The sequence below is a fragment of the Typopeltis vanoorti genome, chromosome 20 (assembly GCF_054136105.1).
Source record: "Typopeltis vanoorti isolate ZY-2024b chromosome 20, IOZ_Tvanoo_1.0, whole genome shotgun sequence".
NCBI lineage: Eukaryota > Metazoa > Arthropoda > Arachnida > Uropygi > Thelyphonidae > Typopeltis > Typopeltis vanoorti.
Genome location: NC_143568.1, coordinates 110,090,911 through 110,118,614, shown reverse-complemented (window position 1 = coordinate 110,118,614; position 27,704 = coordinate 110,090,911). Strand labels below are relative to the sequence as shown.

General features: G+C 37.1%; 1 protein-coding gene across 1 annotated transcript; it reads left to right on the top strand.

The window, feature by feature from the left end:
• The first annotated feature begins 332 nt into the window (after positions 1 to 332).
• mRpL50 (mitochondrial ribosomal protein L50) lies at positions 333 to 26,988 on the top strand. The gene is made up of 4 exons (XM_090410089.1): positions 333 to 484; positions 14,990 to 15,123; positions 15,966 to 16,107; positions 26,502 to 26,988. Exons 1-4 carry the CDS (start codon positions 410 to 412, stop codon positions 26,820 to 26,822), a joined length of 672 nt encoding a protein of 223 aa, XP_090266215.1. The 5' UTR covers positions 333 to 409; the 3' UTR covers positions 26,823 to 26,988.
• The last annotated feature ends 716 nt before the right edge of the window (positions 26,989 to 27,704 follow it).

Genomic DNA, 27,704 nt, shown 5'->3' with positions numbered 1-27,704 from the left:
AGCGTTAGATTTTTTTTTTTTTTTGCTTTCCCTTTTTTGTTTAAGGAAAGTCAGATAAGTTTAAATCGGCCTCGCCTATGTCTCTATAAGGAAGGAATTTATCTGCATTTTTTTTTTTTTTTTGAAATAGAGATATGCAGTCACTTTCTAAATCGCATTCGAAACTCTTGAAAAACGATACTAATGTGTTGTACAGTATAGTGTTGTTGAGTCTGTTGAAGAGCCCTAGATATGTCGGCGCTACATGGCGTTGGTGGAGATAGTGGTGTGTAGTGCCCTCCTTCGATGAGTCTTTCGACTCCTTGGAAGTGTCAAATAATAATACGGTAATAATATGACCTTGAATCTGTAGAACTTTGATGGCATGGAAAGTATTGTATCAGTGAAGTGATTACGAGAGTATATTAAAATGGCTGGTGTTATGTGTAAATCTATCGGATTCTGTGGTAGATGTGGGTTACTTGGAAGTGAACTATTGACTTTGGTAATTTTTTTTTAAACTAAAAAAAAAAAAAAAGTATTCCCAATAATGTAACAATATCTATCCTCCAACATGATTTATTTTTCATATATTAAAATGAGATGACGGTGCCTTTGTTATTAATTGCATAGCAAGTTAGTTTAAGAGAGGAAAATTATTTAAAAGCATTTTCATTTTTCGTCGCCGAGTTTCACAAACCTGTTAACTATTCTACGAACAGCATGGAAATGTTTAAACTAAAATAACCAACTGCATTTTGCAGTAGTATTCTATGGGACCTTATTCATTAACACAATAATTGAGTCCGGAGTAGTTTACTTATTGCATATTATTTTGTATAATTTGTAAGCTCAAGCAGATAGAAGCTCCCGAATCAATAAACGAGCTGCCACTAAACGGTAGTAAAACAGCAGGTTTAAATTGACATTACCGGAAGTAATAACGACATTTTGCGCCATATATCCAACCATCGGATGGGGGAATAATTAGCTGCATAAATTACAAAAAATAGGTAATTCAAATAAGCAGTTCCGTTGGAAAATATGAAATAAAATATACCAAATACTAAATGATGTACATGTTACTAGCAATACATGTACAAAAACCAAATACTGTAATTAGCAAACAGTATGATTCTGAATACCCAAATAACGGATTAAAGTTACAGCGAAACTAATTTAAATATTCAACCACACCACCATTAGCTAGACAATCTTACTGATTGTGAGAGAAAAAAGTCTTGGAGAGCCCTATAAATTAAATTCATGTAAATAACATACAACACCACAACTTGCTATTCACATACTGCAAAAATAAATGCATAAAGAACAAGCAGTTTTTTTTTGGACTCATTTTAGAAAAGTTTTTACACAGTCTAGCCCTCTCTAAGACCAAACTTGGAACCTTTTCAAGCCATTTTAGACCTTTAATAAACAAGGCATTGAAATACATATTGCAATGAAATTCCTGCCATATTTTTTTTTTTACATCATCTGGGATACCATACTCTGGTGATCAAACATGGAACTTTTTCAAACCACATTAGATCATCACTAAGCAGGGGTTCGTGGTTTCACACCAGAGATGAGCATCTTGTACTTGAAGACAATTTGCAAACATTCATACCCATAATGGGATTTTCAAACACAGCCTTTGTTGGAGAGCAGATATGTAAACTACTGTGCCAACCAAACTGGCAAATATACCATAAATTAATACATCGTTATTCTAATAGCAGTGTCTCCAGCTACAGCTCTCAGTGTGCTTTGCATTACAGTATACTAGAATAATTTGATGAAATCCTTTGCCTCCACGTTTATTTATTGTTTTATGTCTCTCACCCATGAAAGGTTTATTTGTAAACCATAGTACATTTGTACTATGGTTGGGTAATGGGGATGGTGCATTGTGCCAAATAGAGTCAGAGGGTGTAGGCAGTATAACTTGAAGGAATATGATGTGCCCAAGTCAGTGGAACTGTTTCTGGGTGAAATGGCTGTGAGAAGGGAACTGACAATTTGAAGAGGTATTGTGATAGGATGCTATGTTGCAGGCCTATCTTATCAAATTGTTAACAAATTGGGCCATTCCAGGTCAGCCACAATATGTAAATAAATTGCTATTTGTTGGCTGACATATTGAATGCAGAGTTCTGGGCATCGATTGGAACAAGAATCTGAACAAAAACATTTAGAACCGAGGCTCACAACTTGGATTTCCATGGTAGAACTGCAACATGAAAATCCTACCATGGAAATCCATGTTTGTGAATGATGTTACTCATTTTCCAGTGAGTAACATCGGCTGTGACTCACTGGAAAATGCTTATATTGCTACGTAAATTTTTCTGTAGCTATATGGCAGTGATAACTATCAAACTGTGCAAATAAGAAGTTAATTGGGTGATATGCAAATTAATAAAAAATTCAACATTACTTTGATTTCAGTGCCCTATAACAATATAATGTCGAAACAGCGTATAATTCATTATACTATGTATTGCTCACAACATGGATTTCCATGGTATGACTGCAACATGCAAGCCTCCACATTACCTGAACCGACATGTATCATCCTCACTGGTGCGAAGAGTGTCTATAGTGGGATGTGGAAGCTTAGAAAGCTGTGTTATGGAGCGATGACAGAGCAGATGGACGGGTGTAGCAGATGCCTGGTGAATGTCTCTTACCAGAGTGCATAACCCCCAGCTATGAAATTCGGAGGTGATGGCCCTGTGTTTCTTGACTTGATCTCAGACCTCCATTTGCGGCGTAACAAACTTTGAACTCTGAGAAGTATCTGAATATTCTGGATAATGCTTACTACTTTATAGCATTTGTATGAAATTGACCAGTGTCTTTTTCAGAAGACAATGCACCCTGTCATAAGGCTGTTATAACTGCATGGTTTGCATGCATGAACGTCACCACACTTGGCTGGCCTCCATAGAGCATTGATCTCAGCCTTATCAAACATCTGTGGAATGCATTGGAGCATCAGGTGAGGTCAAGGAACATCCCCCCCCCCACACACACACAACAGTTCAGGACCTCATTTTTACATGCCTACAAGAAGAGCCCTATAAGTCTGCTGCAGTTATTGCAGCGAAAGAAGGTCCTACATCTTATTAAGGTGTCTGTTGACCTCTTTCCAAACAGTGTATTTTTTTTACATGATTCAAAAACTCTGCTTCAGAGACTAAACATGGAACTTTTTCAAGCCACTCTGGACGTTCGATAAGTGTAGTGGTGGTTTCACACCAGGAGATTAAATTCATCTGCAACCTAAAGACAGTTACAAACATCCATGGCCATAGTGGGATTCGAACCCACAGTCCGTTGGTTGGAGAGCAGATACATTAACCATTTGACCAGGACAGCTATGGAGTCCAGACCTCCATGGAGTCAAAAGACTCATCACAGGAAATAAACACATTGTTACATACAAATCTCATCAAACTGTACGTAACTCATTCAATATATCTGCATTCATCAAACCATTAGGCAACATATTCCACTTGCCAACCAAAGAATCTACTCCTTATTCCTTTGCTCACACCCTTCTTATACATTTCCAGGAAGGGCCTCTTGCTCTACTCCCCCCACCTTCCAATTCTATGAAAAATTTTCATCACATTAACCTAGCAAGAACCCTTTATTAACTTGCACGTCTCAATCTTTCCCCTCTGCTCCTGTTAATGAGGCTTTGCAAATTGCATTCCCTCAATCTGTCTTCATACCTCTATTGTTTCAAATACCAGTTATCTTATTAAATCTTCTCTGGACCCTTGCTAATATATCCTTATCACTGTGAAACTAGGTGACTAAATCTGGCACAATAATTTATTTGAGGCCTGATCAAGGCCTTTTACAATGGAATCATAACCTTTTTTATTTCTGCACATTAAGGTCTTTCACATCGTTGCCATAATCTTGTGTAATGACTTCACAACTTGTGCAGTGTGACTGCTGAACTTCAGGTTCTTGTTCCCACCACTCCCGCATCTTTTCTCAACTTCCTTCAAAATTCCCCACTAAGCCTGTGCATTTCATCATTGCCTACCAAATTTCAGAACCTTTCACTTTGCATTATTGAACTGACAGTTACACTCACTCACTCATAAAATCTAGTAAAGTCCTTCTGAAGGTGACATGAATAGATTTTGACTCCTCCCAATTTGGAATCATCTGCAAACAGTTGCATATCTCAAGTTAGATGCTCATTAATATACAAGTTAAGTAACAATGGCCCTAAAACAGATCCCTGTGGCATACCACTAGTGACTTTCCTCTTTGAGATACTACTTCCCCCCCCCCTTCTCCCAATATATGACTTGTTATCTATCTGGCAGTTAGTCACCTATCCAACTCATTAATATGGCATCCTATCCCATCATTTTTTAGTTACCAACTTGTGTGGCAGTCAAAATCCTTTGCAAATCTAGGGATACCATTGTTTGGGCAACTCCCTTGTCCATTTAATTCATCACCTTGTTATAGGACATCAGCAAATTAGTAAAACATGATTTCCCTTTAACAAACCCATGCCTGCAAACAATCACAGAGAATACTGCTATTATCAACCCACGTCTCTCTCTCTTCTAGCTCTTACCAACCTCTCCCACACCTTGGTAATGGTATTGTTTCCTACAAATTATAGGCCAATCTCTCTGCAGATTGGTCTGTAATTTGTAGCTGCAGCCATAATTATCACCTTTGTGAAGCAGAACCGTTTGTTTCCACACCTTTGGGAGTTCTTCTATTGTAAGATTTCTTAAACAGGCAAGCTAAGGATGATGCTTATTACCTGGAACATTCTTTTAAGATGTGGAGATTTGTCATTAAGTTCTATATGTGCCTTATTGATAGGTTTTAAAGATATTTCATCTGCACACTTTGTTTGTTCACTTTTGGGATTAAGGATTAAAAGAATTTAAAAAAGGGTTAAAATATGAATATATTTTTTTTTTTTTTTTTTTTTCTAGTGGCTGTTATTCAGAAACAAAGTGCTTTTCTCTACTAACTAATTGTATTAAACCATTTAGATGGTATGATTGAAACCAATATTGAAATTTCTCCACAGTTTTTTGTATCCATGATTCTTGCAGACAATAAGAAAGTGATAAATGGGATAATAAAGTTATCCCTCTTTACCTTATAAAGAGGTAATTACATAATAGGGACTGTTATGCACATATTTCACTTGAGTTTTGGAGATGGATTGGGAAAAAAAAATTTCAGGTTATGTTTTCTCATAAAAATCAAAAACTTGAAAATTTTTAGTTATTTCATAGGCAAGTTTCATTTATCTGTTTAGCATTTACAGTAAATGATTTTTTTTTGCCTCTTCATACAATGTAAAATATCAATGTTCAGTATTTCCCTGCGTCTTTCTTTGTAGCTATTGGTAGATGACCTTAAACAGTAAAAACAAGCATGAAGTATATAAATTAAAGATACCAAGAAATTATATACTTGGTTTAATCCTTTATCCAAGTACAAGCAAACAAGTTTGCACCTGAACTATTTTCAGGACTGGGGCAACTCGTATATAGAAGCTTATGACTTCACAGCACTTGCCCTTAGTATCCCATAATGCAAACCATACATCCTTATGGGTATGTATAATGCTATGCATCATTGGTCACTACCCAGACCGATTTCAACCTTTATTGAGGTCTCATCAGTGGGAGCCAGATCCAGAGGTGATACCAAGGTTGAAGTAATATGAAGTCATATTTTCTTATATGAGTTGCCTAAAGGTGTCAACACCTTATTATTAAAATTCTCTGGATTAGAGATAGTTGATGGAAGATTTTCCACTTGGTTGTACTATAAATTAAGGATACCAAGAAATTATGCATAATGCTAATGCTTTATCTTCTCTCTTCAACAGCTTGAAGACAGTTCAGATTAGTCTTGAAGCAGGAATAAAAAACATTTCGTACAGAGAATTTTGCTGATATAAGCCACTTGTATCTTTCAGTATTAGATATGAAAATAAAAATGGACAATGACATTTTGGGAAAAATGTGTAATTTTTTTTTATAAAGGTGTAAAGCTGTATTCCATTAGTATAGTATGATATTAATACTATGGCAGGATTAAAGGTTAGATAATCTGGAAACCCCTGGTTTCGAAACTTTTTTCAAGCAACTTCAGCCCACTGGTGTCATGGTCTTGCATTAGCAGTGATGTTCACAAGCATTCTTATTAACATCTCATCCCATGGAGTCAGAAACTCATTGTGGGAGATATATACTATAACACACAAAGCTCATTCAATTGTGCCTTAAACTGATTCAATGTGTGTCTACATTCACAACACACCCAGGCAATGCATTCCACTCTCCATGCAAAGAACCAGTTCCTCACTCCTCTTCTCACACCCTCCTTATAGTTTCCAGGGATGGCCTCTTGTTCTACCTGTCTCCCATTCTGTGAAAATTTCTTCCATGTTGTCAACCTGATAACAACCCCTGACTAACTTCTTAATCTCAGTCATATCCTCCCCCCCCCATTTCTGCACATTAGAATCCTTCACATCATTGCCATTATCTGACATGATGACTTTACATGCTCAATGTAAATTGAGCATGTAAAGTCGGCCCCTGAATTTCAGGTCCTTGTCCACTACCACTCCTAGATCTCTCATCTCCTCTACCTCCTTTAATTTATCCACCAAGTATATAATTTTGCAACATTGAACTGACATTTCCACTTATCTCTGCATTCATACAATTCATTTAAGTCTCCTGTAAGGCCATAGCATATGCTTGATTATGCATTGCTTTCCCCAGTTTTACATCATCAACAGCTGCATATCACCAGTTAAACAAATCCCAGTATCATTAATATACAAATTGAACAACAGTGGTCCCAATACAGACCCCTCAGGTACACCACCAGTGAGTTTCATTTTTCAGGATACTGCACCTCCATATAAAATTTTCTAATATCTCTGATAGCCAGTCACTGATTTAACTCACTAGTCTATTATCCAATCCCATCCATTTCATTTAACAGCTTGTTGCATGACATCTATCAAAAACTTTTGCAAAATCCAAATATAAAGATTGTCCTTATCCAAGACATATGTCACCTTGTTATAATCATAAATAAGTTAGTAAAACATGATCTCTCTCTCTCTCTGTAACAAACCCATGCTGAGAACCACTGCTGTTATCAATCCATTTCTTGTATCCTAGTTATCACCTATCTCTCTCTATTACCTTAACCACAACTCCAAATATACAGATTGGCCTATAATTTGTAGCCATAGCCTTATCATCATCTTTATGCAGTGGAACAATTTTACCTTCTTTCCATTCTCTTGGGAACCTGTGCTGTTATAAGACTTATTAAATAGGCATGCCAATGCTACTGCCAATTTCCTGGAACATTACTTTGAGACACATGATATCTCATTAAATCCTATCCCCTTACATTTGAATGAGGAAGGACGTAGGCATCTGGAGAGATTGCTGTTCAGAACAAGTCAGTGTGTCCCAGGGAGGATGGTAGCAGGGGTGGCATCTTGTGGAAATTGGTACTTGGGAGAAGGGGGACAACATCAGCTAACACTGAGCCCAGTGGAGTCTAGAAACAACGGCATTTATATGCTTTATACTAATGCCAGGAGTATCCGGAATAAAGGAGAGGAATTGGTGGCACAGATAGCATCAGCCTGGTCAAAAATTATTGGGATGACAGAAGAGGATATAATTACAGGAATAGAAGTCGCTGGGCACAGCATTTTTCGTCAGGATAGGAAGGGAAAGTGTGGTGGAGTACTGCTTATGATAAGTTACGACCTATGTCCTCTAAGAGTGGAGACTGGAAGGCAGTGGCATTAATGATTTTGAAAGCATATGGTGTGAGGTAGAGGTGGGCAAGACCAGATATTTAGTGGGGTGTTGTTACAGACTCAGGAGCACAGAGGGTGGGGACCAGGAAATGTTTAGATAGTTGAGTTTGGCAAGTGCAAGAAGAATGATTGTTATGGGAGATTTTAACTACAGTAGTATAAACTGGGGAGAGAAAGATGCATGTAGCAATAACGGAATGGAATTTCTAGAATTCTTGAGGGACAAATGTCTTAGGCAGCATGTAATAGAGGGAACAAGAGGTTCAAGAGTTTTGGATTTGGTTATAGCATCAGAAGAGTTGATAATAACTGAGATGACATCTCTCCCACCAGTTAGAGAGTGAGTGACCATATGGCTTTGACTTGGAAAATGAATAGACATGCAGGAGTATCAAAGAGAAGGGAACGTATGTGGAATTATAAGGCAGGTGATTATAATAGTCTAAGACATCAACTTGGGGAAGTTTCATGGAGGGAGGAATTGGAAGGCTTTTCATTAGTGCATGGTAAATTATGAAAGAATATTTGTTAGCAGCAATGGTAAGTTGTATACCACGAGTGAACAAGAGGATGCAATTTGGAGTAAAGTGGATGACAAACAATATTAAACAGGAATTGCATGCGAAAAAGAGGCTATGGAAGAGATATAAGGAGACAGGTGAAAAGAAGATGCACGAAGAGTATAAGACACAGGCCAGAAGAGTGACTAGTATGGTAAGGAAGACAAAACTGGAATATGAAAGGAGATTGGCCCTAAGATCTAAAGAAAATCCTAGGGAATTTTTTAGATATGTGGCTTGCATGAGGAGAAATGACTGTGGAAGAATGACATTGTGGGATAAAATTGGGAATAGAGTGACTGATGCAGAGGTCATAGTGGAATTGTTCAATGAACACTTTATTTGAGTATTTCATCCTGGAGTAGTCAGTTTTAATGCTAGAGGGATTAGGCAGTTTTGAGGTTTAGAGGTACAGGAGGAAAGTGTGCTTCAAATACTGAGTACTCTGGATGTCAATAAAGCTGTGGGACTGGATTGTATTTCACCATGAGTTTTGAGAGAATGTGCTAGGGAACTGACAGTGCCTTTGACCTGGCTTTTCAATGAAAGTCTGGCTGCTGGAAAGGTGCCCATGGAATGGAAGGAAGGTAAGATAGTGCCATTGCATAAGGGTGGTAACAGACTGGAAGTGTCTAATTATAGGCCAGTTTGTGTGTCATCACTAGTTAGTAAGATCTTGGAGAAAGCAGTGAAGGACAATATACAGCATTGGGCAGATGAGGGTAATGTTATCTGTGAGAGTCAACATGGATTTGTGTAGAGGCACTCTTTGTTTTAGCAATATGCTAGTCTTTTATGATAAAGATACAAGAGCATTAGATGAGGGAAAGGCATATACTGCCATTTTCTTAGACTTAGTGAAGGCATTTGACAGGGTGCCACATGATAAGCTGATATTAAAGTTGCAGCACATGGGTCTGTATGTCAGATTGGTCAACTGGATTCAGGATTGGCTGTCCGATAGGTATCAGAGGGTTGTGTATGGTGGGGCAGTTTCAAGGAAGCAGAGGGTTACAAGTGAGGTCCCGCAGGGCTCATTACTGGGACCTATATTGTTTAACCTTTATATCAATGACATTGTCAGTGGATTGCAAGGGGATATTCAGTTGTTTACGGATGATGTGAAGCTGGGAAGGGTTATTAGTAATAGTGCCGATGTGACAGACCTGCAAGAGGATTTGAATAAGCTAGATAGATGGGCAAATGAATGGGGGATTGTCGGTTTAATGCAGCAAAATGTAAGGTCTTGAGGTTTGGGAAACATTGATGGAACACTGCACACACTCTGTGGGAGGAGTTATACTGGAGGAAGTAGGAGAGACAAGAGATCTCGAGTTGATGATTAATAGAAACCTGAAATTTAGCTGACATATTGCAAAGGTGGTGAAGGTAACACAGAGGATTGCTGCAATTATAAGAAGGACACTGACCTGCAGAGATAAAAGGGTTATCATTCCATTGTATAAAACCCTGATCAGATCACACTTAGACTATTGTTCTCAGATTTGGTCCCCAGGATTTGAAGGGGATAAATTAACTGTGGAAAGGGTACAAAGGCAGATAACAAAGATGGTTTCAGGACTGTACATTGATAGTTATGAGGATCGGCTGAGGGAATGTGGACTGCAGAGTTTGGTGGATAGAAGAAGGAGAGGTGATATGATTGGGACTTTTAAACTGTTGAGATGTGGTTGCAGGGTTGGCACTGGGGAGTTCTTTCTCTTGGTTGAACAGCGAGAATGAGTGATGACAAGAGGCCATCCCTGGAAGTTATGAAAGGAATCAGTGAGCAAGAGGGTGAGGAGTGGTTTCTTTGCATGGAGGGTTGTTGAACCATGGAATGCATTGCCTGGTGGAGTGGTGAGAGTGAGAACGGTCAATGAGTTTGATATTGACCGTTCTGATATGATAGATTTGGTGTTTCTTAGGGGGGACCTGCCCTCGATGAGTCTTGATAGACTTTGTGTTTCTTAGGAAGGACCTCCCACAATGAGTCTTTTGACTCCATGGAGGCCTGAATAATAATAATTGACATCCAGCATATTTGTTTTCTCACATACCTCTTGCTCACTCACAATTAAGCCATTCTCTCCTATGTCATCTACACTTGAGTTTTCATGACTTCATACTGGTGAGGATGAAACACACATACACACACCCTTATAAATTGTTCACTGACTACCTCAATGATGTCTTCTGCAGCAGTTACCATTCTACCATTTTCATACATAAACATCATTTACCATACTCATTCTTCTTTCTACTTGCCACATATCTTAAAAACTTCATAGGGTTTTTCTTTGCTGATTTGCTAATATCTGCTCACATTGTAGTTTTACACATTTCTGACCAATACAGTCACCTTCCAGGCCTGCTCTTTATACACCTCATGCAATTGATTGCTATCATAATTCATCTTGCACTGCCTCCACAGTATCCTCTTCTTCCAAATTTCTTGTTAATCCTTTTATTCATCTATTTTACATCTAATTTATTCAATCTTGACATTTGGAATACATTTGCACATCATTGTTGTTCAATATCTTTTGGTCGGTTCCCACACAACATTTATTTCTCCCACCTAACATATCATTTCATGCTATAGCTTCAAACAATCTCCTAATCTTTTTGTAATTACTAGCCTTATAATTCTACATATATCCTTTTCTTACAGAAGTCTTCATATGGCTAGCCACGACCCAGGTGATCATTCATGATCACTCTCCCCATCATCATGATCAAATTCCTGATATATATTCTCAAGGGGCGTACAGGATATAGTACTACATGAAAAATTTACGTCATTACTGACTTCCTATCTACAATTTTCCTCCAAATCATCTGTTACCTGTCAAGACTCCAATATTATCATATCTTATGTTTCTGCCTTCTAAGGCACTTTTTACTGTATCAATCCACCTATATCTTGGTCTTCCTCTGGTTTTTTTCCCTGCCAACCTGCCAGAGAACACTTGTTTTGCTAATCGTTCCTCTCCCATTCTGTTTAAGTGACCATACCACCTGAGATTAGCCCTGCTAATGCATTCCTGGATGCTGACAATGTCAAGTAAAATCATGATTAAAAATAAAATTTTACAAGAAATGAACTGCTTGTGAAATACCCTTGGATTCTCTATGTCATATACAAAAGAAGTTGATATCGATACTAAAATTTAAAACTTCCTAAATATAACAGTGATATTTTCAAATCTCACCGAGTTCTAAAGCATACAATAATATGAGTTTATAAAGCTCTGGCAAGACCTTCTGTTCTATATGGAATTGAAATCATCATCGTGCGTATCAAGGATTTAGGCCTAGCATGGCCTGTTCCGGCCTTAGAAGTCATCGTTGAATCATTTAAGAGGATGTCCTGGTTTTTTCTTTTTTCTAATGGCTTGTACTTTAAGGCTTGTTTTGGAATTGTTAAGGAATTGAAATATGGATTGTAAAAACTACAGAAGAAGAAAGATAGAAACTGGAGGAATGAAATTTCTTAAGAGAGTATGATATACAAGCTGGGACACAAAAAGGAGCACAGAAATTATTATTATTCAGGCCTCCATGGAGTCGAAAGACTCATCGTGGGAGGTCCTTCCTAAGAACATAAAGTCTGTCAAGATTCATCGAGGGGAGATCCTCCCCCCTAAGAAACACAAAGTCTATCATACCACTCCTTAAACTCATTGACCGTTCTCGCTCTCACCACTCCATCAGGCAATGCATTCCACGGTTCAAACACCCTCCACACAAAGAAACCACTCATCACCCTCTTGCTCACAGTTTCCTTTCGTAACTTCCAGGGATGGCCTCTTGTCATCGCTCCTTCCCGCTGTTCAACCAAGCGAAAGAACTCCCCAGTGTCAACCCTATAACCACCTATCAGCAGTTTAAAAGTCTCAGTCATACCACCTCTCCTTCTTCTGTCCACCAAACTCTGCAGTCCACATTCCCTCAGCTGATCCTCGTAACTATCCTTGTACAGTCCTGAAACCATCTTTGTCATCCGTCTTTGTATCCTTTCCACAGTTAATTTATCCCTTTCAAACCTGGGGACCAAATCTGAGAACAATAGTCTAAGTGTGGTCTGATCAGAGACTTATACAACGGAATGATCACCCTCTTATCTCTGCAGGTCAGTGTCCTTCTCATAATTGCAGCAATCCTTTGTGTTACCTTCACCACCTTTGCAGTATGTCCCCTAAATTTCAGGTTTCTATCAATCATCAACCCCAGATCTCTTGTCTCCCCTACTTCCTCCAGTATAACTCCTCCCATAGAGTAGTGCAGTGCAGTGTCCCATCGATGTTTCCCAAACCTCAAGACCTTACATTTTGCTGCATTAAACTGACACCCCCATTCATTTGCCCATCTATCTAGCTTATTCAAATCCTCTTGCAGGGCTACCACATCTGCACTATTACTAATAATCCTTCCTAGCTTCACATCATCCGCAAACAACTGAATATCCCCTTGCGATCCACTGGCAATGTCATTGATATAAAGGTTGAACAATATAGGTCTTAGTACTGAGCCCTGTGGCCACTTGTAACCCTCTCCCTCCTTGAAACTGCTCCACCATACACAACTCTCTGATACCTATCAGACAGCCAATCCTGAATCCAGTTGACCAATCTGACATCCACACCCATGTGCTGCAACTTAAATATCAGCTTATCATGTGGCACCCTGTCAAATGCCTTTGCTAAGTCTAAGAAAATTGCTGTATATGCCTTTCCCTCATCTATTGTTCTTGTAACTTTATTATAAAAGGCTAGCATATTGCTAAAACAAGAGCGCCCTTTCACAAATCCATGTTGACTCTCACAGATAACATTACCCTCAAATGCCCAATGTTGTATACGCTCCCTCACTACTTTCTCCAAGATCTTAACAACTACTGATGACACACAGACTGGCCTATAATTAGACACTTCCAGTCTGTTACCACCCTTATGCAATGGCACTATCTTACCTTCCTTCCATTCCCTGGGCACCTTTGCCGAAGCCAGACTTTCATTGAAAAGCCAGGTTAAAGGCACTGTCAGTTCTCTGGCACATTCTCTCAAAACTCGCGGCGAAATACCATCCAGTCCCAAAGCTTTACTGACATCCAGAGTACTCAGTATATCTGAAACACACTCTCCTCCTGTACCTCTAAACCTCAAACCAGCCCTATCCCTCTAGCATTAAAACTGACTCCTTTAGGATGAAATACTCCAATAAAGTGTTCATTGAACAATTCCACTATATCCTCTGCATCAGTCACTCTAATCCCATTTTTATCCCACAATATCATTCTTCCACAGTCATTTTTCCTCCTACTTGCCACATAGCTAAAAAATTCCCTAGGATTTTCTTTGGATCTTAGGGCCAACCTCCTCTCATATTCCAGTTTCTCTTTCTGTACCACACTAGTCACTCTTCTGGCCTGTGTCTTATATTCTTCATGCATCCTCTCTTCACCTGTCTCCTTATATCTCTTCCATAGCCCCTTTGCAATTCCTGTTTAATATTGTTTGTCATCCATACTCCAAATTGTGCCCTCTTCTTCACTCGTGGTATACAACTTACCATTGCTGCTAACAAATATTCTTTCACAATTTACCATGCACTAATGATATCCCGGCCTTCCAATTCCTCCCTCCATGAAACTTCCCGAAGTTGACGTCTAAGACTATTATAATCATCTGCTTTATAATTCCACATACGTTCCTGTCTCTTTGATACTCCTGCATGTCTATTCATTTTCCAAGTCAAAACCATATGGTCACTCTCTCCAACTGGTGGGAGAGATGTCATCTCAGTTATTATCAACTCTTCTGATGCTATAACCAAATCCAAAACTCTTGAACCTCTTGTTCCCTCAGTTACATGTTGCCTAAGACATTTGTCCCTCAAGAATTCTAGAAATTCCATTCTCCCTATTGCTACATGCATCTTCCTCTCTCCAATTTATACTACTGTGGTTAAAATCCCCCATAACAATCATTCTTCTTGCACTTGCCAAACTTAGCTGTCTAAACATCTCCTGGTCCCCATCCTCTGTGCTCCTGGGTCTGTAGCAACACCCCACTAAATATTCTGTCTTGCCTACCTCTACCTCACAGCATATGCTCTCAAAATCATTTGTCTCACTTCCTTCCAAAGCCTCTACTCTTAGAGGACATAGGTCATCACTTATCATAAGCAGTACCCCACCACCACGCTTTCCCCTCCTATCCTGCCGAAAAATGCTATACCCTGCAACTTCTATTCCTGTTATTATATCCCCTTCTGTCACCCACGTCTCAGTGATCCCAATAATTTGTACAAAATTTATAGTTTGAGACTGCTCATAAACCTGCTTCAATACCATCCAGTTGAAGGGCAACAAGAAAAGATAGAAACAGGCCATCAACATCTTTTCAGGAATTTAAAGTCCTAAAAGGATGATGATGACTATAGAATTTATTATATAAGAATATTACTAGTTTTTGTCTTTTCTAACAGCAGTTTTAAATAAAGAGAAATGAGTGGAAGATAGCTTTTTTTTCCCTGTTATTTTAATAATTTGTAGTATAAATCTATTTTTTATTTTTAGGAAAAAAATCTGATCTATTCAAGAACATTAACTGCAACTGTTTGTTTAAAAAAGAAAACTGAAGAAGTGCAGAATGGTTTTGAATATCCAAATGAAATTTTTAAATCAACTGTTGATTCTTTAGTTGCACGAGGGTAAGTTACTTCGGAATTGACTGATACAACAAATAATTTTAGATTATTTTAATTTTAAAAAAATCCTTATATATATTTCCTGAGTATATCATCATTGAATGAACACAAAAAGAACAGACAGTTATGTGAAGTGAGAACAGAATGAGAATAAATATTAGAGAGTGCTTTCTTTTTTTTTTTTCTTTTTTTTTTTTTTTTTATCTTCACTCACATCATAAACTCCCCCTTTGCTTTCTATACACCAAACTGTTCTGTTTACTCAACATCAGTCTATCCTAATAACTAATGTTGTACAGTCTTGATATTATTTTTGTTATATGCCTCTGTACCCACTTCAAGATTACTTTCCCCTTCAAATCTCAGTTGCCAGATATGAGCACAGTAATATAGATCCGTTTTGAAGATTTTATACAGTGGAACTGCCACCTTTTATCACTATCAATCGGTGATGTTTTCAACACTACAGCAGTCCTGTGGATTGCCTTCACAATGTTTGCCATATGACCTCTTACTTCAAATTTCTATATACAGTCATCCTAAGATCCTTTTTCCTCCACTTCTTCCATTTAACTCCACCAAGTGGATATGAAGCATCCTATCTGTCTGTGGATTCTAAATTTCAAAACCTTCATTTAGCAGTATTAAACATCCCCATTAATTGCCTAACTTTCCAGCTTATTCAAATCCTCCCAAAGAACAATGGCATGAGTACCATTATTAATAACCTGCCCAAGTTTAATTTACAAACAGTATCTCCCTGTAATCCAGTGACAGTATATCACTGACATAAAGATTGACATAAAGATTCAGAATAATCGACTGTTTGTTTTGTTTTGGTATAGGTTCTCTAGGGTAAAAAAGTCATACATTCCTCCTCCTGATGTTGAGCAACAATTACAGAACATTTGCAAAGAGGTGCTTGGAATCGGCTTATCATCATCATGGAAGGAATCATCCCTAGAAGAACCTTTATTGAAATTTAAGGTATGTAATTTGAAATAATGAATTTAGATATTTTCTCTAAGCTTTTTGGTTAATAAGAAGCCTATGTTTACTGAAAGATATGAAGGGCAGTACAAAAGTAATGGCTCTTATTTTTTTTCCTAGAAAATATATTTATCAAACAATGGCTTTTACGATGGGGGGAACAGAAAAGTTCTGATAAACACCTAGAACAAAAATTATATTAAAGCAACTGATATAATCGCAACAAAAAACATATCTTAAAACCCTTTAACTCCCATGCTTCATCAAATTGTAATAATTTGTTCTTTTTCTTTTAGGATATATAAGAAGATATGTCAGAGGTTTTGAAGACATAGAGGTTCAGATCATCATCAAATTTTTCATGCTGCAAGAAAAGTCTGCAACTGAGATTCACCAAACTTTGTGCGAGACTTTAGGGGACTGTGCCCCAGCATATCCAGCAGTTGCCAGATGGGTGGCCAAGTTTAAAACTGGGCATCCTAAGACAGCAGATGTCCAAGGTCAGGAAGACCTTCGCAGTGATCACACCTGAAAACATTGATTCAGTGCATGCCATGATCCTTGTTGATAGACAAATACCAGCCAAAAACATTGCTAAGACTTTGGGGATATCCAGAGAATGAGTTGGAGTCATTATCCATCAACATCTTGACATGTAAAAGCTCTCATTGAAGTGGGTCTTCAAATGTTTGAATGCCAACCAAAAGAGAAAATGTGTGCTACATCTCAAAGGATTTTGGGTCATTTTGAAAAATCAGGTGCAAATTTTTTGGCTCATATTGTGACTGTTGATGAAACATGGCTTCTTCACTATGACTCATAGACCAGACAACAGTCATTGTAGTGGAGAATCAAAGGTTCTCCATGACCAAAGATGTTCTGAACCCAAAAGTCGGCAGGGAAGGTTCTTGCCATTTTCTTTTGGGATATGGATGGTGTGATCCTTACCAAGTACTTCTAAAAAAAAAAAAAAAAAAAAAAGAGTGAAACTGTCACAGTAGCAGTTTGTTTAACAGCTCTGAAAGAATTGAAGGAGATATTAAAGAAAAAATGCAGCAGGAAATTGAGCAGATGCATGTTGCTTTTGCAGGACATGCACCTGCTCGCCCTGCTCATGAAACCCAACAGACAATACACAACTTGGGCTTACAATGTGTCTGCCTCAATCATCCTATTCACATGACCTAGTCCCATCTGACTATTTTCTATTCCCAAATTTAAAGAAACACTTGAAAGGAACAAAATTTACCACAGATGAAGTCATATTTGTAGCTGAGGACTGGTTTGTGCAACTAGGGAAAGACTTTTTCTCAGAGGATTGCAAATGATGCCGCAGTGTTATAACAAGTGCAGAACACTTCATGGGGAATATGTAGAATAATGTGCACCACGAAAATAATCATGAAAGAATTGAGGTAGAACCTCAATTCTTTCATGGTAATTATCACAGCTTTTCAGCACACCCTCATATATGGATCAATCCTCCATCTTTTGTGAGCATTCTCTCATTCGTCAACAGTCTCCATCATTATGTAACATACTTTTGTTATTGCCGAGTGAGATGCTGTATGCCAACTCTGTAAAAGTCTGTTATCAGAGCAGTTCATCAGATGAATCTACAGCAGATGATGTAGTTACAGGGATAGAATGTGAAGGGTTGAGTATTTCAAGGAACATAGAGAAGATTGGATGGGGATAAGGGTTACTGCTGATGATAGCAGATGAATTGCAGCCAAAAAGAATAGGAGATAACCTGGATGATTTATCTCCTAATATACAGTTGGTTGTTGCTATAGGCTGGGGGGGGGCTCAAATGGATGATCTGGAAGACATGTATCACCAAATTAGTACAATGAGCAGGCTGAGTGATTATTATGGGGGACTTTAACTATGGAGATATAGACTGGAAGGAAGAAAGATCACATGGCAGGAAGGAAATGAAATTTATACTTCTTCTGAGAGATAATTACTTGAGGCAGCATGCGATGGAAGGGGACTAGGGGTGGGAGAGTATTGAACCTGGTCACAGGATCAGGAGAGCTATCCATAACCAAGGTGACAACATTGCCTCCGATTGGTGAAAGTGACCATGCAGTCTTGACTTGGGAGATTGTACAACATGAGGAATATTCTGTCAAGAAGGGGTATATGTGGGACTACAAGGCAGGTGATTATGACAAGCTTAGGAAGAAGTTTAAATCTGTGCCATGGCATAAAACACTGCAGGATAAGGAAGTTAGTAGTGCATGGGATATAGTTAAGGTTCATCCTATGATAAGGAGGGTTAATCGGGGGTAGGAGTTAGATGAATGAGTGATATCATTAAGCACAAACTGCAGATGAAGAAAATGCTGTGGAGGGTATATAAAGAGAAAGGTGAAATCAGATTACTAGACGAATGCTGGGGAGCCCAAAGTATTCTTTCCTTGTGTGGCAAGTAAGAGGATGAATGACCATGGAAGATAAACCTTAACGAGTGATCATTAAGGGGAAGGAATTGGATGTTCTTAGGATATTGCAGAATCTCAATGTAAATACAGCTCTGGGGTTATATGGGATATCAGCTCAGGCGCGAGAATGTGCAAGGGAACTGGGAATACCTCTGACTAGGCTGTTTAATTTAAATCTCAGTTCTGGTAGATTTTGAAGGAGTGGAAAGAGGGGAGAATAATTCCTTTGCATAAGGGAGGTTCTAAGACTGCATAAACACCAATCGGTTTCTGAGGCGTTGCAGTAAAATTACTGGAAAAATTGGTCAATCAAAAAAGAGAATAATGGGTAAAAATATACTGTATGAGGGACAATATGGCTTTGTGAAGGGTCATACCTTAGTAATTTACTGTCTTTTTATAATAGGGTAACAGCAGAGTTGATAAAGGAAATGGCTACACGATGATTCAGCCTGATTTTGCAAAGGCATTTCACAGAATACCATGTGGAACTCTGTTATGCAAAGTAGAATAAATGGGAATGGACATGAAGCTGGTAAAGTGGTTAAGAGGGTGGCAGCTGGACAGATAACAAAAAATGGTATATGGAGGGGGTGAGAATTGAGGTGAAAACAGGTGTCTAGTGGTGTACTGCAAGATTCAGTGTTGGGCCCATTCCTGTATAATTTGTACATAATGATATAGGAAATAACATGAAAGAAAATATTCAGTTGTTTGCTAATGATGCGAAATTAGGTAGAATAATACTTAATGAAGGCAATGTGGAGAGTTTGCAGGACGATTTAAATAGGCTGTCAATACGGGCAAAAGATAATGAGTGTCTGTTTAAAGTGGAGAAATGTAAAGTTATGCATTTTGGGATAAATACGTTATAAACTATGTACCGTGTTGATGGAACTGTATCAGGAAATAGATGAAGCTAGAGATTTAGAGATGGTGGTAGACAGAGAGATAAAGTTTAGAGGACATATTGCTAAGGTAGCCCATAAGATTACTTGGCTATTGAAGGACACACTGATAAGTAGAGATAAGGAAGTTGTTATTTCTCTTTATAAGGCCTTGATATGTCCACATCTGAATAACTATGCTCGGGTCTGGTCATTAATGTGTGGATTGCATGGTTGATAGGAGAAAAAGAGGGGATGTGATAAAAAACATTTAAGTTGCTTAAAGGGTTTTATAGGATTGATGCAAGGGAAATGTTTTAGCACTTGGCTAGGGGAACCAGAACAAGCATTTATCCTTGTAAGTTGAATAAAGGTGTGTTTAGTAGCGAGGACTAGATTTTTTGCTTGGAGAGTTGTAAATGTGTGGAATGGGTTGGAAGAGAGTCAGTTGTAAGTGCTTTGTGTGTTAATGAGTTCAAGGAGAGGTATGATAGATTGTGTGGATAGTTTGGGTCTTCTGCATGAGTCTTTATACTCCATGGAGGTGCCTGTACAATAATAATGACATACTCAAACTTCCAAACAGAAGGGTGTTGGAACTCCATCATGCATGAACCACATAATTTTCCTAAATGCCAAGCAAATGTCATCAAGCACATCATCGCAAAAGTTTTCTTCTGGGCTTTGCAGGAAGTCACAGCGAAGGTTCTGTAAGCATGTTGCAAAATATATTTTGTTATAGGCTTGTGGATTGAGAATTGCTGGTGATGTTTTGACTGAATAATTGATATGGAATTTGATTATTTTAACCACATCAACTAGCCCACATGTGATTGTTGTGATAATTGAAATTATTATCTTGAGTGTACATCACTTCATATTTGAAAAGTTCACAAGAGAGAAATCATTGATCCCATGTAATACACTATTGTAGAAGTCAACAATGAAATGCAAATTGACATTGAAGATTGCCTGATAAAAAGTGCTTGAACCCTCTGGAAAAGGGTGTAATGTAAATTTTCATGAAAGATCCTGAATATAGCTGCTTGGAAGATTTCATCTTCCACTCTGGTCACCGAGGACTGGTGTATAAATTCTTTGCCCATACGTTTTCCTCAGATTCTGTGATACCCACAGTTCTTTGCTACTTCTCCATTTCATGGTAAAACTGTGTCACACCCACAGAGGTGCAATGATGAAGATGCGTGAATATGCAATTCAACGACCAGGGTAAACATCTCGATAAAGCCAACAAAATATGTTGGCTTTGTTTGATAAAGCCAACCAATTCAGTAAATGTGAAGTCACCATTCTAAAACACTGATGTATGAAGTGCTGACACAAAAAACTACCACTTGTTCAGGACTAATCTGTCAGGATACATCTATCTGTTTCACATGTTAGCATTCATGCTGTAACTACAAATGTAATATTTCTGGATTCAATGTTTACTGAGATATCTTTTTATTAGTTTTGAGGCATAGAATATGCCTTTAAAGTTCGATGGGGTGTGGAATCGCTGTATATCCTAAGAAGTGCACACAATAATGTCTTATTTTCTGGTTTGATTAGGTCATGCATTTCAGTCTTCCTTTCAATCTGCTAATAGTATCAATTGATCTAGATCAGGCGTTGGCCAATATATGATGAGTGGTAGTGTCACGGGCCGCACACTTTTAGACAGAACTTAAATAAAAATAAACTCTGCATTTTTTGGAGGCAATAGTTATATATATATATATTGAATTACTATATGTGTTGAGGCTTAAGTGCTGTGAAGAATTCATGTTAGAGGTTTAATGCAGCACTGAGAAAGCATTAAAACTAATTTTAATACTTCCAATATTTCGTCTCTGTCACAGAGACATTAAACTTCCCAAAATTTGGGAAACTTTAATTATCAGAGATCTCTCTTTACATCCCAGGCCATCTGCAAATGCCCATAGAGGATGCACCACCTAGATAGCACTTTAGTTTCACTTTGTATTGTATTTGTGTGTGTGTGTGTGTTGTTACAAAAGGTTTTTGTAATCCCCGAAGATGTCTCTGTGACGGAGACGAAATATTGGAAGTATTAAAATTAGTTTTAATCCTTTCTCGGTGCTGTTAATATTCCATTAAACCTCTAACATGAATTGAATTACTATATATATATATATATATATATAAAGCAATTTTGATTCCGTATTGAGAATATAAGTTGTTTCTGTCATCAGAAATAATGAATATAACTAGTATATCAATCAGAAAAGCTGCATTCGAAACTAATAGCTAAATTGATGATACATATAATTTAATATAGTTTTTATCCTGCCGCAGGCTGTACAAAATCACGTTATGGGCTGTGAGCCTGCTGTTGGCCACCTATGATCTTGGTCTTCCTTGTTTCTTTTTTCACTTTTTTTTTTTTTTTTTCCAAACATCTCTCTGGCTAACTTTTCCTCTCCTATTCTGTTTAATAAAGAGACTGTACCTCTTCAAATTAATTTTCCTTAAGTAATCAGTGTTTATCATGTAAAGTTTCTAATATCTTCATTTTTAAAATGTTATTAGTTTCACGGTATTATTGACAACAGAAAATGATAAAATAATATTTATTAACTTATTTGCTGATATTTCACTGGTATTATATCCAGCATCTTCAGAGCACAAAAGCAGTTTGTCACAGTATGCAAAACAACAACTAATTTGGTGGGACTAGTTTAAAGAAAATTATAATGGACAACACAAGGAACTAAAGTCCTACTTAGGCGGCATCTATGTTGGAAAAAGATAGAAAACAAATATTAATTAATTTTAAAATAACTGTCTCCCAGATTTTTGGTAAATTTATACAGCCATACTTGTTGAGGTTTGGAGGATGTTTTAAAGTTTCTGTTGATTCCAAAAACAATCTCTCTGATTTATGACTTCTGTGTAGCACTTTTGTTTTCTTCCAATTGATGTTGTGTGAAGTGGTATCCGAGGCATGGTCTGTTTGACCCAACTTACCATAACAATAGTGTCTGATGTATTTTTTATGTTCACCAAAGCGGATGTCAACAGTTCTTCCTTTCTGTCAATAGCAAGCCCGGTCACAAGAACAGGACACTTCATAAACTCCTGGATGTGATAAAGAAGAGAGTTTGTCCTTTGGTTAACAGATGAGAGTTGTCAATTATACGTAAGGTTTAAATATGGTGCGTAGCTGATATTTATTGAGCAGTTCAGATATCTTTTCAGATCTGTCTTGAATGTATGGTAACAGTTTTGCTGCTGCCTTGTATGATAGGCAGTTGAGGAGATTTCTGGGGAGCATTTAGTATTTTTTCCTATCCATTGGCTAAGAAGATGTGACATAAGTGAGTGAGTTCAGCAGTAAGAGTCGTCATGGGACAAATAGCTCTAGCTCTGTGATTTAGTTTTTAGGATACCATACTGTTGAGCTGGATGGTGGTGTACTGTTTGTGAAGATATCTTCCTGTATATGTGTGTGTTTTTTATAAACAGAAAAAGATAAGGAACCATATGGAAGCCATGCGATTAGTGTATCCAGGAACAGCAGAACTTCAGACACTATTTAGTGGCAGACACCGTATTTAAACCTTACGTCTAATTGGCAACTGTTCACCAGAGGATAAACTCTCTTCTTTATCACATCCAGGAGTTTATGAAGCACCCTGTTCTTGTGACCAAACTTACTATGGACAGACAGGAAGAACTTGACATCCGCCTTGTTGAACATAAAAAAATACATCTGGCACTATCTCTGGAATTGCAGAACACGCCATCAACACCAGACAGAGTTAATTGGAACAAGACAAAAGTCATTCACAAAAGTCGGTTCCTAATGGAACGGCTATAAAGAAACATGTGAAAATTACTTCACTCCCCTAACCTAAACAGATCCGATGGTCTACGTCTTTCCCCCTTATGGGAGATAGTACTTTATAAAGTAGCAAATCTTTCCTAATATATAATTGTATACACATATATATATATATATTAAAAAAATATATAATTATGATAATTGAATAATTAAATAATTATTATTTAATAATTAAATAACTAAATGATTAAATTTAAATAATTAAAATAAAAAATAATAATAATTAAATAAATTTAGGAAATTTAACCTTAGCTACTTAGGTGGCACTTTGTGAATATAACAGTTATTGTTTAATTAGCCTTGTACTCAGGTGAAAATTCTACGAATAAAGAATAATCGACGCGAGTTAATTCCATTATTATGATAGTTAGTAATATGTCTACTCACAGTATTTCCTTACTGAAACTTATATTATTTTATCATTCTGTGTTATCATCAATACTGTGAAAATAATGACATGTATTGTGAACACAAGTCTTTCCATGTGCTTGAGAATTCATTTTTAGAATGTTTATGCTGTGGATTCCATCTGTTCACTTCTCTGATTTTCTTAGAAAGCTTACATTCGTAATCTTCAGTTATCTTGGCTGTTTCTAATCCAGTTTTCAGATCCAAGTTAGAATTGGTTTGAATATTGTCTAATATACTAAGAGTTTGGTGTTCCAGCAAATTCCTCTGTCATGAGCGCTGCTTATTCTATTGTTTCCAAATCTAATTTACTGTTTTAATGTTTAAAGGGAAAGTTGTATTGGAAGTAAGTGTTAGCTGAAACAAATTAAAAAAGAAAAAAACAAAACAAAATGTTTGCATGGTCCTCAGTGCTGTTTTTCAGGTTTTATGGAAGGAATAGTATAGAAATATTTAGAAGGCCAATTACACTCAAAAACAAAGTTACTGTTAAGCAAGGAATTTATATTATTATTATTATTACATAACACCTCCAGGGAGTCCAAAGACTCATCGAGGGAGGATACCTACACTACAACTCTGTCTCAACCAACAGCAACCACTTTCATCATATACACCAACTCCATATACTGCCAACCACCACCACTAGTATTTTCACAGACAAACATCCATTCCATGCCCACGTGGGATTCGAACCTGCAGCCTTTTGGCTGGAGAGCAAATGCGCCAACCAGGCCGGCAAATTTCTCTTTAAAACCTTCTGTTTTCAATTTCTGATCTATTGCTCAGGCTTATTATATGCTTTTTTTTAAAGCTCTGGCATTAAATCAGATATTTACAGTACTTGGATTTACTATCTCTTATAATAATAATATATATATATATTTATAAAAATAAATTTAACTGACTAGAACCCGAGAAAGTATAACAAAAACCTTTAATACATCACAACTAGTTTCATCGGTGATCCGACTTCTTCAGGTGAGAAATAAAAACATAAGACATAAAATAACACGGTAAAAAATGAACTTTACAGCTTAATAAAAAGCAGAATAATAACAGTCATATTTGAATAGGTGACCGCGTGCTACCGTTGGCATGAGTAGAATGTGTGCGACAGCTAATTTTTGAGCGCCAGTACTGGATTACTGCGCTATGGGAATCGGGTAAATTGTAGCTAAGATTATTGTTTAAATGTGAAGGGTCCAGAACTATTTCTTTTGATTCGATGATTCTTCTTTCGAATTCATCCTTGCAAATATATAAATTAGTAGTGCGTTCCCAATCAACTGATGTGGCTGTTCTTCAAGGTTAGAGTTTGCCGAGAAAAGGACATGACTGGAAAGGGCGCTCGCTCGTGCTCTACTGTAGGAGATGTCACGTCTATGTTCCTCAAGACGAAGTGAAACAGATTTGTCTGTCTGGCCAAAATAACCAACATCAAAACATTAAATTCACATCAGAACTAGAGGTTAACGGCGTTCTCCCCTTCTTGGATCTAAAGATCAGTAGATTTCCTGACTGTCTTAAATTTTCAATTTTTCGAAAAACCACCCACACTGATAGATATTTACATGGTTCTTCTCATCACTTCCCACCTCAGAAACTGGGCATCATCTCCACCCTCGCCCATCGAGCAAGATGTCTCATTTCCACAGAAGAAGACCTTCAAACAGAGCTTAACTTCCTGAAAAACACCTTCTTAAATAATGGATATTCGTCTCGTAACATCACTAAACGCTTGAGACCACGCCAACATCCTCGACAAGAAGATGACTCCAACCCTATCACTCATATACAGTTGCCTTTTATCAGCACTCTTACCCCAAAACTAGCTAAGATTCTGAAAAAATTCAACATAAAGACCGACTATACTACGCTGCCAAAACTTCGTTCTTTTCTGAGTCGACCAAAACCAAAACACAACCATCTGCATTTTCCTGGTGTTTATAAAGTTTTGTGCAACTGTGGTCGACCTTATTTTGGCCAGACAGACAAATCTGTTTCACTTCGTCTTGAGGAACATAGACGTGACATCTCCTACAGTAGAGCACGAGCGAGCGCCCTTTCCAGTCATGTCCTTTTCTCGGCAAACTCTAACCTTGAAGAACAGCCACATCAAGTTGATTGGGAACGCACTACTAATTTATATATTTGCAAGGATGAATTCGAAAGAAGAATCATCGAATCAAAAGAAATAGTTCTGGACCCTTCACATTTAAACAATAATCTTAGCTACAATTTACCCGATTCCCATAGCGCAGTAATCCAGTACTGGCGCTCAAAAATTAGCTGTCGCACACATTCTACTCATGCCAACGGTAGCACGCGGTCACCTATTCAAATATGACTGTTATTATTCTGCTTTTTATTAAGCTGTAAAGTTCATTTTTTACCGTGTTATTTTATGTCTTATGTTTTTATTTCTCACCTGAAGAAGTCGGATCACCGATGAAACTAGTTGTGATGTATTAAAGGTTTTTGTTATACTTTCTCGGGTTCTAGTCAGTTAAATTTATTTTTATAAATGTATACATCCCAAGTAAATCCTAATTTCAACAATATATATATATATATATATATATGCATCTTGAAGGATAAATTAATTCATATATTTGGATTTTGAACTTATTTAGAGTAGGAAATACTAAAGATTGAGTAGAAAAATTCCTTTTCCTAAGCACGAAAAGATAATTTATTTTAAATTTGTTTCTTTGTTGCTATCTAAAAATATTTTATTAAATATATGTAAACATGCTTTTTTTTTTATTATTTCAGTTATTAACAAATTGTATCGAGCATTTCAAACATCATGTGCCAAGTTATTTGCTTCATAAAATAAAATCAGTGGCTGATTTAGTTGATTATTTTACGACCCCAGTTGAGGGTACCTCACCATATGACCAGCTAGTCAATTCCAAGGAGAAGTTACCAAAGAATCTCCATGTTATTCCAGATTATGACCTTTATAATCCAGAGACCGATACATTTTTTGGGGGTGTGAGTGCATTTCCTGGAAACAATAGGATTTTTACTGACTTAAAGGAAAAGAAGAAATACAAAGAATATAAAAGTACAGAGTCTTGGCCACATGTATGACATTGAGTTGCTTCATTTCACATGGGAATGGTTTCATTAATATAAAAGAAGAAAAAAAAAAGTGATATTTACATTATGCTGCTTTGAAGTGTGTGGTGATTTATGTAATTTAGGCGCATATAAGTTGTGGTATAGACCATAATAAATATAATTGCAGTCAAAATAATTTTGTATTGTTACCTATCCATTGATTATTGAACCATGAAAAAAAAACATTGTTATTCTGATTCTAGTTTAGTCTAATAATTGTTTAGTGGGATTTTTTATATCATTTGGTTAGAAAAGGAACCTAGGTCATATTCCATCTGTGACTAAAAAGGAATTTTCTTAGCTTCTAGAATGCATAGATGGATATTCTATTATTAGTTTTCTCCTTATTTATAAGTATCATATGCAGTTAATTAAATAAACTTAATATAGATTTTATTTATGTAATTTTTATTAAGTTTATTAATTAATTATCATGCCTTCTGATTCATCAAGTTATCATATACAGTGGTGCATTTCCTTCTCTGTACTTCTCCACAGATTGTATCAAGGTGATATGACATCTTTTCTACTTCTTCCAAGCATAAATTCAAACTGTTCCTTTGTTATTACTTCTGTAGGTCTCTTAATTATTATTGTTCCCCTTATCTTAATGTACATATGTCTTGGTATTTATTGCAATCTTGTGCATCCCCTTTTTTCATTCTAAATGGGAATCACTTCCTGCTTATATTTTTTTTTTCATTGTTTCTTTGTTACAGAATGTCAGTACCTCTGCATCTAATGCTTTCCATACTTTCAGGTGTATCTACAATTTCAATTGCTTTTTTAAGACTATTCTCAGTCATTCCTTTGGTTTCTCTTTATTTTCTTATTAGTCTTTGGTTCTCCTTA

What these genes read in the sequence shown, in the direction of transcription:
- mRpL50 (XM_090410089.1), top strand. Translation starts at nt 410, where the DNA reads ATGGCTGGTGTTATGTGTAAATCTATCGGATTCTGTGGTAGATGTGGG. An exon ending in GAAGTGAACTATTGACTTTG is followed by an intron (nt 485 to 14,989) that starts GTAATTTTTTTT and finishes TTTTATTTTTAG; the next exon opens with GAAAAAAATCTGATCTATTC. An exon ending in GATTCTTTAGTTGCACGAGG is followed by an intron (nt 15,124 to 15,965) that starts GTAAGTTACTTC and finishes GTTTTGGTATAG; the next exon opens with GTTCTCTAGGGTAAAAAAGT.